This window comes from Anopheles merus, chromosome 3R (genome assembly GCF_017562075.2).
Source record: "Anopheles merus strain MAF chromosome 3R, AmerM5.1, whole genome shotgun sequence".
Taxonomy (NCBI): domain Eukaryota; kingdom Metazoa; phylum Arthropoda; class Insecta; order Diptera; family Culicidae; genus Anopheles; species Anopheles merus.
In genome coordinates, this window is record NC_054084.1 from 36406993 (window position 1) to 36424674 (window position 17682).

General features: G+C 45.4%; 4 protein-coding genes across 5 annotated transcripts; all 4 read left to right on the plus strand.

The window, feature by feature from the left end:
• The first annotated feature begins 1271 nt into the window (after window positions 1-1271).
• Window positions 1272-2343, plus strand: LOC121597517 (general odorant-binding protein lush-like). Its single transcript, XM_041923332.1, has 5 exons — window positions 1272-1448; window positions 1511-1586; window positions 1658-1746; window positions 1821-1935; window positions 2027-2343. The coding sequence occupies exons 1-5, from the start codon at window positions 1350-1352 to the stop codon at window positions 2113-2115; spliced, it is 468 nt and encodes a 155-aa protein (XP_041779266.1). The 5' UTR covers window positions 1272-1349; the 3' UTR covers window positions 2116-2343.
• Window positions 2344-7075: 4732 nt separating this feature from the next.
• LOC121597515 lies at window positions 7076-8329 on the plus strand. 2 transcript variants are annotated; one of them, XM_041923329.1, is made up of 4 exons: window positions 7076-7162; window positions 7252-7918; window positions 7984-8076; window positions 8144-8329. In XM_041923329.1, the coding sequence occupies exons 2-4, from the start codon at window positions 7277-7279 to the stop codon at window positions 8201-8203; spliced, it is 795 nt and encodes a 264-aa protein (XP_041779263.1). In that variant the 5' UTR covers window positions 7076-7162; window positions 7252-7276; the 3' UTR covers window positions 8204-8329. The 2 variants fall into 2 exon arrangements, with proteins under 2 accessions (XP_041779263.1, XP_041779264.1); XM_041923330.1 differs by having other exon boundaries at window positions 7111-7186.
• A 396-nt stretch (window positions 8330-8725) lies between these two features.
• On the plus strand, window positions 8726-9749 carry LOC121597516 (syntenin-1-like). The gene is made up of 4 exons (XM_041923331.1): window positions 8726-8894; window positions 8955-9193; window positions 9270-9536; window positions 9611-9749. Exons 1-4 carry the CDS (start codon window positions 8754-8756, stop codon window positions 9654-9656), a joined length of 693 nt encoding a protein of 230 aa, XP_041779265.1. The 5' UTR covers window positions 8726-8753; the 3' UTR covers window positions 9657-9749.
• Window positions 9750-12596: 2847 nt separating this feature from the next.
• On the plus strand, window positions 12597-16454 carry LOC121595978 (protein PAT1 homolog 1-like). Its single transcript, XM_041920488.1, has one exon. It carries the CDS (start codon window positions 12981-12983, stop codon window positions 16095-16097), a length of 3117 nt encoding a protein of 1038 aa, XP_041776422.1. The 5' UTR covers window positions 12597-12980; the 3' UTR covers window positions 16098-16454.
• The last annotated feature ends 1228 nt before the right edge of the window (window positions 16455-17682 follow it).

Here is a 17682-nt window from a genome sequence, read left to right on the forward strand (position 1 = left end):
TTAGCAAAATTAAGGCCGGGGGCCATTGTTCGTACTCGCTAGTGTAATTTCGATTTTCACTAGCGCATCTGGTGGCGGCTGGTGGAAGCTTTTCTTTGGTCATCGAGGGAATGGACGTGCCGGATTTCAAAATTGAGTATTTGTTTCATCATTTTATGCGAAAATGGCTGAAATGCATGCACAATATGTGTATTTATCAATTACAAAGCATTTCCAGTTCAGTTTGAGAAGAAAACATGGAAAATTAAAACATTTTCTGAAGCGGCTCCAAATTGTTTGGCAAAATGCTTCAGTCAGCCGTCGCCAAATGCGCTAGTGAAAATCGAAATTACACTAGCGAGTACGGACAATGTCCTCCGGCCTTTATGTATTTGTTAGAAATTCTATTCTTTTCTGTAGTCGTTAACTCCAATCTAACTGATTGACGACCATTTATATATACACTTCTGCTATCAAGTATGACTTTCATTTAATTAGTGAATCACAAATTCTACAAAACGAACTTCTTTGCTAAATTAGAAAATTCCAAATTAACTCAGAGAAAAACTGAAACAATGTTTGGCTGCTAAAAATAAAATAAAAATATCGATTTAAAGTATGCAAATCACACACTATCGTATGACAATTTCACGTCGATCGATACATTGGTACCAGGATTGTTGTTACTGGTGTTCATGCGTGACAGTGACACGGGTCTTTTGCCGTAAGCTTTTAACAGACATTTAACAAAAATGTCAATCAGTATGAAAAGACCGCCCTATATCTTATATTTATTTCCAAAAGCCTTCCTTATTCGGCACAACTTTTAGTATGGGAAAATTCTAAATGCACTAAAATATACGCACATTCGACAAAGGCATGCTTCGTCTGGATGTTTTAACAGAGACCTCATGTTTCAATTTGATAAAAAAAAATCAAACAGTTTTACTTCAACAACAATTGCGCAAAGCTTTCTTTACTTACCTCTTTAGTTAGAACAAGTAGTAACATTTGCACCTTTTACTTCTTATTTACACATCATCGTAACGCAATGTCTCCCCCCAAACGGAAGGAAATGATACATGCAAGAATCGGCCGAAGAGTTGATGTGTTAATTGCTACCTATTTCTTCGTCAACTCGCAAAATGCTTCAGAGAGAGAGAGAGAGAGAAGTTGATGAACAATCAATGGATTGCTAATTGTTACCTTTGGGCCTTAAAACTGATGCTACTGATTTTCAGATATAAAAGGTAGAACCGGCGGTTAGAATCTTCGCAATTCGGCATTTCTGTTCGGTGTGTCGAGCTGCGCGGCACTAACCGGAGGATGATCATCGTTGGTGGTGGCGATCATCGCGCAACGGCTTAGCCATGGCCGCAAGCAGATCGTGCTGGTGCTGGTGGTGGTGGGATTTTATGCTGGGATTGGTCGCCTTCTTCTTCATTCCGTTCCCTTCTGTGGAGTGTGCGGTAAGTGAAACGAATGGCCAGTGAGTGATTAAGGTGATTAGGTGCATCATTTCTTTCCTCAGATGACACGAAAACAACTGATCAACTCGATGGACATGATGCGTTCGGCGTGCGCTCCCAAGTTCAAAGTATCGACCGGTAAGTGAGTGAAGGTGTGCCTTGGAAAAAGTCCTTGCTTGATCGCTTCTTTCCCAATCGCTTTGCTGCAGAGATGCTGGACAACTTGCGGGGCGGCATATTCGCCGAGGATCGCGAACTCAAATGCTACACGATGTGCATTGCGCAGATGGCGGGAACGGTATGAGTGAGCGGTACGATTGTGCATTTGAGCGATCACTGATCTTTGGAAACACACTCTCCTTCCCTCACCAGATGAACAAAAAGGGCGAAATCAACGTGTCGAAAACGATCGCCCAGATGGACGCGATGCTACCGCCGGACATGCGGGACAAGGCGAAGGAAGCGATCCACTCCTGTCGCGATGTGCGTAAGTATCGTTCTAGTTCTTTGAGCCGATGAGAATTCTGCATTATTTCTCTTGTCTGTCTGCCTTGCCTGTCTCATCCTCCTTCATCCAGAGGGTCGGTACAAGGACTCGTGCGACAAAACGTTCTACTCGACCAAATGTCTTGCCGAGTACGATCGCGACGTGTTTCTCTTTCCCTGATGGTCTTGGCATGTTTGGCGCGTCGATCGTCGGCAGCATGTTCGTGATCGGTCCGGGATGAAGCGATCCGGCACCGGGATTGCAGGGACGTCAGCAGGCAGCATCAGCAGGCAGCAGGCAGCAGCATAACCTTACAGCATAGGCAGCATAGATGGCACATCGTGGTGGTGGTGGTGTTAGCTGTTAATGGGAAAGAATGGGAAAGGAAATAAACGAACAGAAGCACAAAACCAAACAAAGCAATGCGCAGGCAAACCCGCATGGGAAGAAAGCCGTTCACACTCCGAAATAGAAGACAATTGATGCTGTGCAGATGCGAGGGTCGTTGAGCAGCAGCAGCAGCAGCAGCAGCATCCTCATCCTGCTCGCTGTCATGGTTCACTGTTCTCGCTCATCTCGCGTGCTCATTGAACCGTGAAATTGAGAGCGCCACCGGGTTCAAACGCGTGCAGCACACCCCTCGCGACGGGGAGGTCAACCAAACAGAGCATTAATTAATGTTGGCGCATGCGCGCACACAAGCGAGGGTGCGCACATCCAGAGCACCAGCACCACCACCACCCGCATATTGCGTTGCGCATGGCGACTGGCGACTGGTTCCCGGTCCGGTTCGGTGGGTTGCGGTCGGCCACACCGAGCAATCGCGGGAGTGCCTCCCGCTGCACATGCGGTCCGGTTAGTTGATCCGAAGCTGGCTCGATGTCCGATGACGGATGCTCGTCGTGCCCGATCTTGACCCATCCGCGCCGGTGTGATCGTGATCGTGTGTGATTGCTTCGGGCCGCTTCGATCCACTTGCCGCCAATCGCCGCACAATGGCAGACGAATGCGGTGGACTTGATTTTGCTGCTTTATTTATGCTTTTTGGGGTTCGTGTTTCACCCCTCGTGGACGAGTTTTTTTTTACTAGGGGCACTTGCACAAGCGCGACTGGTTCCATGTGCTTGTTTTGTTGGTCCAGCATAAGAGGCCACGGCGCAACATTCGATGGATCGTGAGCTTGTGTTGGATGCTTGCCTGTTACCCGATCCACATCTTTGTTTGCTCATCTCATCTTCATCACAGCTCTCCATCATCGATCGACAACAATGAGGATCGAGTCGAGGAGAATGTTATTGCAAAGATCGTCATAAATCAAGGGCAAAGGCGATCGTCGTTTTGAAAAAAATGTATGTTAAGAAGTTGTATTTAAGATTAAATTTAATCTCGAAGCTTTTTGCTATGATATTATAAAAATTATCTTATAGTAAAATACCTTAATAAATACCTTATCTTAGTTCTTACAGTTCTAAGCTCCACAAATAATATTTTATTAGTTGGTAAACCTCTTCGTTCAAGTTCCGTGCTAGAAAATGATTTCCTTTTTATATATTTTTAATATTTAACAATAGTCAAAAAATATATTATGTGTATCAAACAACAAGTAATTTAGTTTTGTAATGGATTAAAAAAATAATTTAATATCAAATTAAACTGTGTTAACACCTTTAATGTTGACATTTTTCTCATTAATTTCTCTCAAACGATCGTGGAACAATGCCAAGAACACAGTCTGCATAAAAACCCGTTTTACTGTGGGATAATCCACCGGTTACTCGAGTAGTATGGAAAACCCTTCAACCGAAAGGCTATTCTGATAGGAATAGAACGTCACGCGACACGCCTGCTACCCTGGTCTCCTTGCAGTCATATTACCACCATATTAAGCGCTACTTATGCTTCTAAAGGGGCTGCCAACCGCTCCACATTAAACACCGCACAAGAAAATCTGCTGCAGTCTGCCTGTTCCCATGGTTGAATGGAACTGAAGATAACTTTCAACAACTTCAACTCCCGTTTCACGGTGATCGGCTGTTTCCCCCAGTCACAAATGGTCTTGACTGCTGCGTAACAAACAAATGCAATTCAGGCACGGTACTACGTGATGGAATATTGATCAACTATGTTTGAAATTGAAACGATACAACTATTCATGGCAGGCTTACTCCTGAAGCGGCATCGACAATTGCTTGCTTCAGCCTATATATTTCTGCTTCAATTCATGTATGCCTTCAGGTTCAAACAAAGTTGCCGTCCACCGGTTCCATTGAATCGTAGTTGAACCTTGGCTATGGCTCTGGACGTCCTCACTAACCTATCTCAATGATTTGAGGATTAGACGAAGTATATAATCTTTTCAATGCCTGCGTCTCTTTACAATCCTTTAAGATTCGCTTTAGGGACCGGTACACTTTGCTGAATGATGACGCATAACCTTAAATTAGAGTTAATAACAAGCATTGAGTTCTTTATTATCAACTCAATGAGTAATAATAAATACAATAAAATGTGTTTTATATTGATTCCAGAACATTTGTAAAAACACTAAAAGCGCAGCATAGGCACAAATTGATAGACACCTCACTCCAATGCAATGTATGAATTTTATCTCATATCAATAACCTTTAATTGGTACAAAAACATATTCCAAAACCAAATGTACCAAACCCATAACATCTATTGAGTATAAATAAAACCAATTCCGAACGCGGCAGAACAGATTCGTTTGGACTGTCAAGATAGGACGTAGCGCTCCCCATAAACTTCGCCTTTCAACTTATTTCAAGAGTTTTGTAATGTCCCCTTTCCCAAGGTAAGGCTTCTAAACTCCAACGTTTCCAGTGAGGAAAACCCCTTCTGGGTTTCTTTGATCGCCTGGACGATCAAGTGTTGAAAAGTCCGCTACCTCGATACATGTCAGGGAAACACTGACCTACCGCGTTGGTACGCGTTGATCAGTTGTACCGGGCACGTTAAGAAAAATGGTAAAAATCTAGGTATGTATAAATGCAACGACCATGAAAATGTTTACATTATACATTATCCTTCATTATTTTTTAATCAGAAAATATGTTGAATTTTTTAAGTTTCTATCGATTTTTATGTTTTTTCGTGAATTAAAAACATGTTTTTTTTTTCGTGCAGTTTTGAAATGTACGGGTAAGACGGACACCTGACATGGGAAAGATCGACACCATGAAGGGTAAGATGGAAAACGTTGGAAATTGAAGAGTTTTATGGTATTTTAACATATCGTATTGCTTTCTACCTCCGGGTGCGTAAATAAACCAATTCTAGGCCAATTTCAATGGCGTTTTATCAACCGTTAATTTAGGAATTGTAGGGGCCACTTCGAACACCTCGAAGAACGCAGAATCTAAAGCATTATTGAAATATCGGGCACTAAGAGCTGATGTTGCACCAACTTACAGAACAACAGTCTAGAACTTCGCTTTGGGAAATTACTCCGCGGAAAGTCGACATCCCCAGCATTTTTTGAAGGACTTGTTAATAGATCAATCCATTTTTTCCACCATGTCAAAATTCCACTTTTTGATATTTGTAATCCCATAGAATCTCTCATCTATTCCTGAACGATGTCGTATCAATGCCTCATCTTTTTACTGCTTAAAGTTGTCCAAGTCGTGACAAGATATTGGATTTCGTGAAGCGCCTCATCAGCGTCGAGCAAGTAATAACATAATGAATGGCTGCTATTTTATTATTCTCTAGTCGCTGAAAGGTTTATATCTTCGGTATACCCTTATTTAAGGTATTTGATGAAATATATTAACCACAAATTGATATAATAAGGAAAATAAATTAATAAATTCGGTGTCGATCTTTCCCTAGAACAAAGTGTCCGTCTTTCCCGCTTTTTTTTGTCCGGAAGCATAAATCACAAAAAACAAAGTTTTTTAATTGCTTTCATTCTGGTTCATTCGCCTTTTTTTTTGCATAACAATCACGTCAGTTTATTCATGTAATAAAACTTCCGAAAACATAAATAATGGAATTTTCTAGAGCTTAATATCCGCCAATTCTAGTCAAATTAGATCCACAAGGGTGGGCACGATTGAAATTTGACTTTGATCGTGAATTCAACCATTTTTGCATATATTATGCCAAACATGTTCTCAAATGTGATGTTTAACTTTAAGTTAGGATGTTGCATTGCTGAATTATTCGAAAATTACCTTTGTCATGTATTTATGAGGAGTGTCCATCTTACCCGCTGTGTCCGTCTTTACCTATCTTCCCCTATAAAAAATAAGAAAAAAAAAACCTAGCTCGTCAAAGACGTCTGTACTGCTCGGCAGATAGCGGAAAAAGAGGATCATCAGATCGTCTCTCGATCCAACGATGTCAACGTCACAAAGCTGCCACACGTATTATTGTTATACCAGTACCAAGGTTTCTGACAATTATACGACATAATTATATACTGAAAAACTATGTATAATTAATAAGCGGTATGGTTATTATCTGGATATGAATAAATCATTGAAAACATATTCATCATCATCATCATCATCATAGTTCAGAATTTGAAGCTATTCATATTGCTTCTTCCAAACCAAACCTGGTGGTCTTATGTAAAGAAGAGAGATGCTAAGAGCTTATAAAAGGACGAAGGATATCGATTTCCGCACATGTCGGGTTGACCATCCTGCTACGGGTCAACCCATAAATCGTACAGTGTAAATAGAATGAGATTGCGGTTAGGCCGACAAAACTCGATGACACAGATATGATAATCCATAAAAAATATGCCGTGAAGCAAGTTTGAAAATAGGAGAATAATTAAGTAATGAAGAAGGAATACAAGTCCTAGTACATGGGGAATTAAATAACAATAGAAGTTCAATTTATTTTCATTAGTTTTCCTACTACAGCATATCCATCTGGTAGCTGTATTGATTCGTAGTTTTTGTGAAGCAACAAAAACAAAATCCATTTTCCTTTTCCAACAACTCCTCACAACCAACTGCAATAGAAAACCGAAAGTGATTCATAACAAATCATGCGAAACGAATGTGACCTCCCCCCCCCCCTCCCCACCTCACAACGTTTAGTATTGAACTTGACGCATTTCGGTGTGCGTTACCATAGCAATGCACATGGTTAAACATTTGTATATTCTTCGCTGGCGCTTTTGCTTTCCCCCTTGCACAGTGCTCGCAGACATAAAACCAAAGTAGTCAGGTGCAGTGAACGGTTAGCCTTGGTAAAGAAACTTTACCACTAAATGGTGCAAACAAAAAAAAAACTGAAGTACAACAATTTCTAAGTTTCTGTTTACTTCTCTACCCACAGTTGTGTGTGTCTAAATAAGAAAACCATGAACTCGCACTTCTATCCCGGAAGAACCACACCGGAAACCATGGTCGGTGGCATACGAAAATGGGAACAACTGTCCCGCACAGCCGGCAAACAATCGCTCGCACCGTTTGGCGATGGCTACGAAACTGCCCGGCAGGTAAAGAGTCGCAAAGAGGACTCGGAATCGGACCAAGAACCCACAGAACCCCCGGAGGAGGATGATCAGTACACGGAGCAGCACTACTCGGAATCGGAGTTTCACACCGAGCAGGAAGAGGATGACGACGAGCAGGCCGACCGCAACGAGCACGGCTGGTCAGAACATGCGCATCCGCCGATTCAGGTGTCTCAATATCCGCCGAAAAGATTCGAGCAGGGCAGTCACCTCCTGCATATTGATTTCATTACCGACGAGCTGGGACGGTTCGAGTTGCCAAGCTCGGGCCAGAGCAGAGGCCGTCGACCGATGGGAACGATGGGAAGTGGTGCAACGGGAAGGAAATCCGCTTCCGGTCAGCAACAGTCCCAGCAGCACAACATTTCCTTTAGCCGCGAGCGGGTACGTGAGATCGAGCGAACCAATCAGATTCTGCTGCGCCGTATCATTACCACCCGACCGACGCTACAGACGCAAAATAGTAGTAAACCGGTGAAAAGGACCGTAAGTAGTAATGGTCATGATTCTTAACCAGATTCTTAACTAATGGTTGGGGTGCATGATTTTAGCGTTTGTTGCAGAGCTCAACGAACGCTTCACCGGTAACCAGCGCAGCGACAAATCGACGCAAGATGCAGGAAAAAATTGCAGCAGAAAATGAGGTGAGTGCGCGGACGGGATGTCCTTCCAGAAACTTATTTGTAAATTTTAAAAATATTATTTTTCCAGATTTTGCTCCGAAAAGTGAACTCGGTTGGCAGCCGGTCGACGAAGCGAATGACTAGCTAGGGCAGTTGCCTATGCCGGTTGCCTATTTTTTCCTATTTACGTATGTGTGTTTTGGGTGTGTACACCGTTTCTTCTGGACTCTGCCAAAATTATGTACTTCTGACTTAAATAGAGATCGATCGAGAAGACTGCGTTTTTCTTTTGCACTGTATCGCTGTAATTTCCGCTTTATTGTGCTCTTTTATGGGTGAGCTCTGTTCATGGAAACAAATGCGCAAAAAGGCGTGTTATGTGAAATGTGAATCTGAATTACGGGTGCAACATACTTCCTAAGAGGTAAGATCGTGTTAGATCGTTCACTATCAAGCGTCGTTTCATTTCGGTTTCCTTAGAACAAAAAACACACAGCAACAAAAAAAGAAAACAAATCACAAATCACAATTCGGCTTATCTGGTTATGACGAACCAAATGAAAGTAGCGCGTGGTTTTCGGTGTTGGCTTATCAAATTCTGAATCGTACAAGTCTGAATCGTATCAAATTCAGTCTCCGGACCTCCCGGTTTCGGAGAATGAGTTCAGTTTGGCTAGAACAGACGTAGCGTCGAATCGATGTCGGTTAGTTGGGAGCAGCAGGATTTGTTTGTTTCTTCCAGCGGAGCGAACCGCACCCCTCGCAATGGTCGAGGCCTTGTGGAACCGGGATGTCCCGTAAGGATATCTCGGTTTGCTGCCGTCGATGGAATTCGAGAGGTAAAGTGCGCTACTGTGTAGTTAGAACCGAAAGGTTGAATTCCACTCCATTGCTTCCAGTTACTTATACGCAAAGGGGAAGATGGCAAAATTGGCATTGCCGTGCGCCATATCGAGGAAGGAAAGATTCTTATTTGCGCTGTGCTGCGCAGAAGTCCCGCATATCTGGCAGGGCTTCGTTACGGTGACGAAGTGTTGAGCCTTGAAGATGAACCTCTTGTTGGGCAGACGGTGGACCGGGTTCGTGAGCTGGTGCGGAAGAATACACGCAATAGCATCAAGTTGCGCACGAAAGATAAGTAAGTGTTGTTGTCATCGACTGCTGCAAAGTACAATCCTGTACAACCGTGTGATCACTGCCGTCCTCCCATTTAGACCAGGTGAACGGTATGTAACCGTCGTGCGGGATGAGGAGAAGGGTTACGGTTTCCGGTTTGTGGACGGAGAGATCACGTTCGTTCGGGCGAACACATCGGCCCAACGGCAAGGTCTGGAGCGGAAGCTGCAAATCATAGAGGTTAACGAGGAGGTTGTTGTGGGAACCAAGGACGAGGATATTGAGGCGATCATATGCGGCTGTGACGGTGGTACGGTGACGCTCTGCGTTGTACCGGTAAAAGTTTACCGGCAGCTTTTTAGGAGGTGAGTTGTTTTTTTGTTTTGTGCATTTGAGACTGGGATGTAAGGGTAAACTAATTGTTTTTCCATGATTTAAGGCTATCATCCATCAGCAATGATTCTCTCACGTTGGTTGAATTGTGAGAATCGGTGTATTATTCTCATGCGCAAAAAATCTGAATTTATATGTCCGACTTAGATTAAATAGTTTGTTAGAATAAACATGTTTATCCAATATTTACCACTTGTTTGTAGCTTCAATCAAGTATTTCCCGGAGATTTGCGCTGAGTTATTCCTTCTTTTTGGAAGATCCGAGCGAAACTCCAAACGAAACTAAAATGACTTTTGGTAAACAAAACCGAATGTAACCTAATTTCAAGACCTTCAACGGTGTGTCATTTTTCAAATTTCAAATCACATTAGACGCGTTTCAGGGATTGACAGCGCGCGCCGATCTCGGGAACTAGTCAAATCGTGTACCGTTCGTGTTTTTGTTTGTATCGTAGTTCTGCGAAAGGAAAGCAACGGAGGAATTGTGTTTCTTTGAAAATTAATTGCGCCCAGCATCGGTTAGAACGACACGGTATGTAAAATAGCTTCTTTCGGAATGGGGCTTAGAGTAAAATGTAAAATATGTATGAGCTGCAACAGTATTGTTCGAGATGTACGGAATGTTCTTGTGTTAGTTTAGTTGTTTTCAATATTGTAGGCTGAAAATTTGCGCCTTCCTCCTTCATGTTATGGCACGAAATACCACGTCGGGTAAGAATTGTGTTTGTTAATGCCTTTTTCGGGTGAATTACATGCATATAGGCCACTTGCCTGCCTCCTCGGCACAGTAAAATCCAGTGACCTTGACAAAGAAGCCGCTATTGTTTTGATAAAATATCGGCCCGTTTTCTCGCGAATGCCGGTACACACACTGCAAACCCGTAGAGCATAAATCGGATTTTGGCCTCCCGTACAACATGCGGAGGGTTTTTGACGCGGATATCGCTGCATCTCGCTGATTTTCTCTATCCTGCTTTTACTTGCCGACACTGCTCGTTTCAAAATGAGCTTGTGTGCCCCCCTCCTCCCGCGTCCCATTTCTCTTCGAACGCTCGTTATGCTAATAACGATATAATTATATTATATTGTTTAATAAGAAGGAAGCAAATAGAGAATTCAAACCGGAAGACATTACTTCACTTCTCCTTCCGTAAATAAGCGCAGCAAAACTCTTAGCTCCGCTATCTGATCTGAAAAAAGTTATCGGAACATACAGTGGACGAGCCCACGGCCTACCCCGGCTTCGATTGTTGTATGACTTCGTGAGTTTTGGACTGGCAATGTGCGCTAATGTGTCACCTCCACACTTATACCTATCTCTTTTGGAAATAGCTTGATATTTAACGATTTTTAGTATTAAAACCCTCGAAATGATCACGTTCGACCGTATCGGGGTGGTCGTTCGTCGAAGAACGTTCGTCGCTCATCAGTGTACAGGGTTGTACCACTAGATTGGGCAGAACAAAACCTAGACGGTTTTCTAATTTTTGATCATAGAGGGCTATGAAATGAGTGAAAATGAGCGTCGCGGCGAACGTTCCCGGGAACTCGTTAGGAGCGAGTATTCTAGAGATTTAGAGATTTGCTCGTTATGCGAAAATCTCGTTATAAGGGGTACTCGTTATGAGGGGTTCCACCGTATTACTTTCATACATGGAGTAAAGTATGATGATCATGCATGAAACATGTTTAACTTTTTTTTTACTTATTTGAGTTCCACCTACACTTATGATTGTTTGATATGGCTTCCCTACCAGCATTAAACGGCTTTGAAGGCATTCAGAAGGCATTTAAGGCCTTAGTCGCCTTAGAAGGCGAATTAAGATTTCAACCGAAACTTTCAAGGCTGTAACGGGTTCTTTTCGAAATATTTCAACTTTTTGATTCAACAAGAACAGATAGCTTGCCGCCATCTTCGCTTGTATATATACTGGTTTTGCACCCTTACTAATGTAACTGCCAAATAGAGCAGTGACAACGCTTTTGGTTCCGAACCGGGAAAGCGTGTGTTCAAATCCTGATTTTTTATGATCTTTTTTCTGTGCTTATTTCTTTTTATATTAATATTTTCTTGCTATATTGAATATAAACAAACTTTTTGTGAAGCAAAATGAAAATAATACCTTTTTAAAAAACATAATAATTTCTCTATCTTCACCCATCATTATCAGGATGGGAGAAATATGCATCTCATGTCTCATTTTATTAGATTTATCGAAATGAGTTTGATATATTAACTCCTTTCAACGGGTTGGTCTTTAACAACCGAATAATGCAGACCATCATTAATAAAGTGAAATAGCTCAGAGCTTAACGCAAGAGAACATAACACGTAAATCGTGCTATCGAATCTCACGCTCATATCTGGGAACACTACAACAGTGCAGTGTTGAAGACACTTGTAAGGTTTTCTTTTGACAGTTGCAATTTCAAATTTCAAATTAAAAGCGAAATTTTTCATTGACATATTTCAAAGGCATTTAATTACTGCTAAATGCACTGCTGATCGCCTTCAATTCGCCGGCGATTACAAGGCGATTAGAAGGCATTTAATGGAAATTTGCGGGTAGGGTTCGTATCCATCAAACGGCAAGGCACGTGAAGGGCCTTGTCGGAGCTGGCACGAAATATATACATTCATAAAAGTACCGTTAAAAGTTGAATACCGGCTTTCTCCGATTCTCTCAACGTCAAGATCACCCTCAAATGAAGACTGTACATAAAAAGCCACCAGCGGATCAGCTAATGCGATAACGGAACATGTATGAGCAAGTGAGACGACGGAGCGCAGATATTGCACACAAATGAAACGTAGGACCCCGTGTGGTCAATGAGGGGGGTGGTGGTGGAGTGTTTTTATTTTTTGGACATTTAATTTTGCCCACCATCACAATCGTACACCAGCGCGAGCTTTTTGGCGGTCATCTCGAACCCTCAAAAACCGTCACAACAACTTACAAAAAGCATCGCCAGCGAGGGAAAATCGCACCGATTTGGAGCGTTTGGCGAGCTCACGAAAACCGGCGTTTATAACGCCCACGTTCAGCACTTCGGCAGAGGCGGTCGCGTTTGACAATTTGTGTCGTCGGTTGTCATTTATTTGTTGGTTCGATGGATATAACTGGAAAAGGATTTTCTGTCGATGCACAAGTGTTTCACCATCGCAACTAGCGTAGATGTGATTGTTTTTTTGCCAAAGGATTTAGTGCTTTCGGATTTAGTAATGACCGGAAAGCTAGCAAAACGAAAGTAATAGTTAAACCGAAGCAGTGACGCGGCTGTTGTGCAGTTTCGACCCCAAAACCGAATGCCCGAACCAGTTTTGCTGTGTGGTGTGGTGGTGGTGCTGGATGGAAAACTGTGATTTGTGTTGCACGCCTTAACCGCTCGTACGGATGCAGTGTTAAAGCCCAGTGATGGATTCCTTTTTCGGCTTCGATACCAGTCTGCCGGGTGAGAACGACGAGGAGGAGGAGGAGGAGGAAGCTCGCCGATTCTTCCAGGCAGCACCGCGGCGCACCGCCGAACTGCATTCGCCGCTGCAACGGCGCCGATGCAAAGAAGATATCTCGGACGAGGAAGAGTATGACGCCCTGAATGACGAAACGTTCGGTGCGGCGGACAAGGGCGACTGGGAGGACATCCACGAGCATCTCGTGCGGCTGGAAAGTGGCAGGAATGGGGGGCGAACCGGTTCCTTCCTTGGGGAGGATGAGGACGACGGAGGCAGCAGCAGTGTCGATCTGCTGTTTGACGACTACGAGCTGGATCTGCAGCTTTCGAAGCTTAATCTCTTCTATAGCAACAACAATCACGGCAACAGCAACAACAACAACAGCGAGAGCGGCCGTAGCAGTGTGGTAGCCCAAAGCATTGGCGATGAGTTCGCGAGCAAGCTACGGCTGGATCCGAGCATCTGGGGCAGCCCGGCGAAGGTACCGGCTCCGGTGCAACCACCGTACAGCGAGTATAGGCCCAGCGGTACGCCATTTTCTGCCCTGCCACCACAGCAGAGCGCCTTTCGACCACCGGAACCGGCGCATCCGATCGGGGGAGGTGGCCTGCCGCCAAAACCGCCTCCCTCACTGCCACCGGGCTTGTTTCCACCCATGAAGATGCTGTCAGTGGAGGACATTGAACGAACCATCATCCAGCATCAGCATCAGCAAAATCAGCATCAAAGTATGCTGCAAAAGCAAATGTCACAGCAGCAGCAGCAGCAACAACAACAACAACACCAACACCAACTCCATTACCATCACAACCAATTTCACCAACAGCAGCAGCAGCAGACACTGCAACCATTCCGCACACCGGCACCGGTCCCGGCCCAACCACCACCACCAGTGAAAGCTCGCGAACATTTCACACCCGCCAAGGAGGTAAAGAGTATGCAGCCGCCGATCCCGATGATCTCCTCGCCAGTAGCAGCACCACCGTTACGGGTACCACCGGCGCTGCTCACCCCGCCGCCCTCGCTGCTGGGCGCCCGAAACGCTGGTCCCGCTGCCCTGTTCCCACCCGGACCGTCGCAGCCACCACCGCCGGCACCTCCGCCTCCCATGCTGAACAACGCGAACCGTCTTCCGCTTGGTTTGCTGCCGTACAACATGCTTGCCGCCCGACCGTACTCGACCCCGATCAACAACCTGGCGATGCATCCGGCATTCCCGCAGCGCTGCTCGTACGGTTCCCCGCTGCAAGGGTTTCTGGGTGGCCCCGGCCCGGTACAGATGGGTCCGCCACCGCCGCTACCTCCCCGCCATCCGGGACCAGCGCCTGGCGGGCCACCGCCCTTTTTGATGCAGCGCAGCCCGACGCCCCTGCCGACGAACCAGTTCAACCAGCGGCTGGTGCAGGAAATTCAACAAAACCATCCGCTGCTCGCATTTAACCGACAGCTCGCTGCGGCCAGCACGCTCAGCGTTTGCGGCAATGGCGTGAACAAAGCAGCCCCGCTAGTAGCCCTGCCAAGGGCGGGTTTTATGAAGCAGCAGCACCATTTTCAGCAGCAGCAGCAGCAGCAACGATCCCGAGTAGGCAATGGAATGCCATCGAGCACTGCAGGCGGCGGGCAGCCAGAGGAGCGCGATGAGTACGCAAACATGATGAGCAATCGCGACAAGCAGTGGCTAATCGGGATACAGCTGACGCAGCTCAACTCGGACGCGCCCTACTTTAACGATTACTATTTCACCGTGTACAAGCAGCGGCTGGCAGCGGCGAAGGGCGAGGGCGATAATCGGATCTATCGCGAAAATCAGCTCAACCATCCGTTCACCCAGCCGAAGGAGCATGCGCAGCTGCTGTTACTGTCGCTGCTGTCGAAGAACGGCAAGAGCGGACTGCTCGGCACGAACCGCGAACGTCGCAGTTCCGAATCCCGCTCGAACCCGAACGGCGGTAGCGAGGGAAAGGATGGCTCAGCGCCGGCTGGTGGTGGTCGAGCGTATACCCCGCTCCAGTTTCAAAATTCGCTCGGCAAGCTGCAGTGCGGTAGTGTGATAGCGCCGCGAAAGCTCATCGACGCCGATGTGATGGGCAGCGACCAGCTGAACGGAAATGGCGTGCCGGCAATTGAACCGCCGCCCGCCGCTATCCAGCGCAAAGCTCGCCATGTGCTGCTGCTCATCGAGACGCTGTACAAGCTGGTGCTCAAGCTGGAAGATCTCGGCAATCCCGTTGCGATCGAAGCGATGAAAGCGCTGCGCGAAAAGAAAATGCGCGAGCGAACCAGCAGCACCGGCAGCGGCAGCGGTGTGGCGTGTTTGCCAGAAGCGGGCGCCAAGATTCGCTCAAACGACAGTTCCACGATTGCGTCGCTATCGAGCGATTCCGCGCCAAGTGAGCCGCTCGAGCCGGAAGAGTCGTACGACGAGCTGGCCGGGTCGCTCGTAGCGCAGCTTTCGCAGGACAAAATCACCTCCATACTGGCCGTGCGCAAGGGGCGCATACTGCTGCGCCGCTCGTTGGCCGTCCTGCACGAGCATCCGGGCCGGTGGATGCTGTGGGGCATGATCTTCGTCGCGCTGCCCTCCCTGCCGCGGAAGGATCGGGACGATGCGGACGGGCTGCTGCTGACGCTGTTCGGCGAGTTCGAGCGCCAGCTGCGGTACGGCACGATCAAGGAGCTGCTGCTGGTGGCGAAAACGATCGGCACTGCCGGCAAGGTGATGCAGTGCATCGTCAGCAGCAAGTTCCTGCTCTCCTGCATCATCACGATCATCTTCCAGATGGAGATGTTCTGTGGCAAGAACCCGTCAGCGCTGCTGAAAGCTTCCGAGGATGGCTGGTGGGTATCGTTCCTCGGGGACGTGAACCGCATTGTGAAGGAAAGCGTCGGACCGATCCGCAGCAGCAGCATTACGATCAACCCGGACAACAACATCGTCCGTACGCTGATCGTGCACTTTGCGCGGTTCGGTACGCGGGTCGATGGGACGGAGCTGCTGAACTTTATTACCGACAATGGGAACGGCAAGCCCAAGTCGGGTAGGAAACAGTCGCTGCAAGAGCCAGGCGTTGCCAAGTGAAGATAATGCGTTTAACCTTGTGGAGCAAGGAGAAGTGGGGCGAACCAATCCGTTTTTTACCGTTCCCCTCTTTGCAGGATAAAAATGGTAGTGTTACGTGCGCACAATGCAACGCATTGATAATTAATCCGAATTGGAAATTTAATTATACTCACGTAAGATGATTTAACCAACAAATCCTGTTAATGTCGATACTAAGCTTCGGTTTTTTAAATTTAATTTAATTGCTCTCAATCTGCTTTTCAATAAGCGAAATATTGCGATATTACCATATATATTTTAATGTGAAAATCTAGAGAAGACTAGTTTTTAGCCTAACACACAAAAACACACAACCTCACACTTGTAAAGTGTGGCAAGAGAAGAACTGATACTGCGTTGTCGATGATCATTTAATGTTCCTTATTTATTAGGCTTTGCGTATGTAAGACAAACGTGTGTGTGAATGGGTAGCGTAAACTGAATTGGAGCGTAAACTGAACTCTGTCACACGCCGAAATGAATTTATTCCATGCTCCTCTCCATATAAACCCCTGTGAACCGAATGGTGTCGTTAGATATTGCTTTTGCAAACCGTGTTATATAGTCATTTAAGTTTGGGCACGACGTAAAAAGCCCCCCCTCTTACCTCCCCGGTTAGGTTACTAGGTTATCCGCCTGTCGTGGTCGTGCTGATATTTAATTTCGCCCATAGTGTTTCGCGCAAACAGAGCACGTGCGGTTTGAATAGGATTGCGAATCGATCGAATCGAACTCTGTAGTGTAGTGTAAGTTAGTTAGCTGGCCAAGGATGACAGTTTCGAAGTGTACAATGCTACAGGGTTTTCCCCAGGAGTTCTCATAGCTGTGGGACACTTTATTGACTCTTTCTTGCGTGAAATGTAACGGGAATTGGACTCTATAGCACCTTTGTTCCAATCCAGCAAATCTAATAAGAATTTCCATTGAACCTTTCCAAACAGAGTGCAATACAGTTCAATTCCCGTCATATGAAGTTCACTTCCCAATTAGAAAGAGTCCTAGGAGTATTGTCCCACAACTATGAGAACCCCTGGAAAACCTTGTAAACTGCATTTGGGCCACTTTGTCACATCCATCCGCCCTCTACACAATTAAGCTTCACGTGCAATGAGAAATGGAAAGAGTAGCTGTAGACACTGTAAACACTGTCCGTACCCGCTTACGGCACTATAAAACGAAACATTAAAACACATTCGTCTCTTCATTCAGTACTACATACATCTATAGATACATAATTTTATAGTTGAGTGCTTTTACCTGAACTTTTTTTTAGACCAATCTTTCGATAGCTCCTTTTTTCACGTGTCCGTTGGTGTTTATCACTCACTGAACTTCTTTACACGATTTCTTCTTTCCTTTTCAAATGTACTAGCTAGATGTACTATGGCACTGCAATCACTTTTCGGAAAACTTAAAACCTATTACACTACTCACATGAATTGCTTTGATTTCTCTACCTACTTTCCAATATAAGAACGGTTTAAAACATGTGAAGAGAGCCAACATGCCAACAAAGCTGTGTAAATGAGCATTTTAGGCTATAATCTTGAACATAAACTTAAAC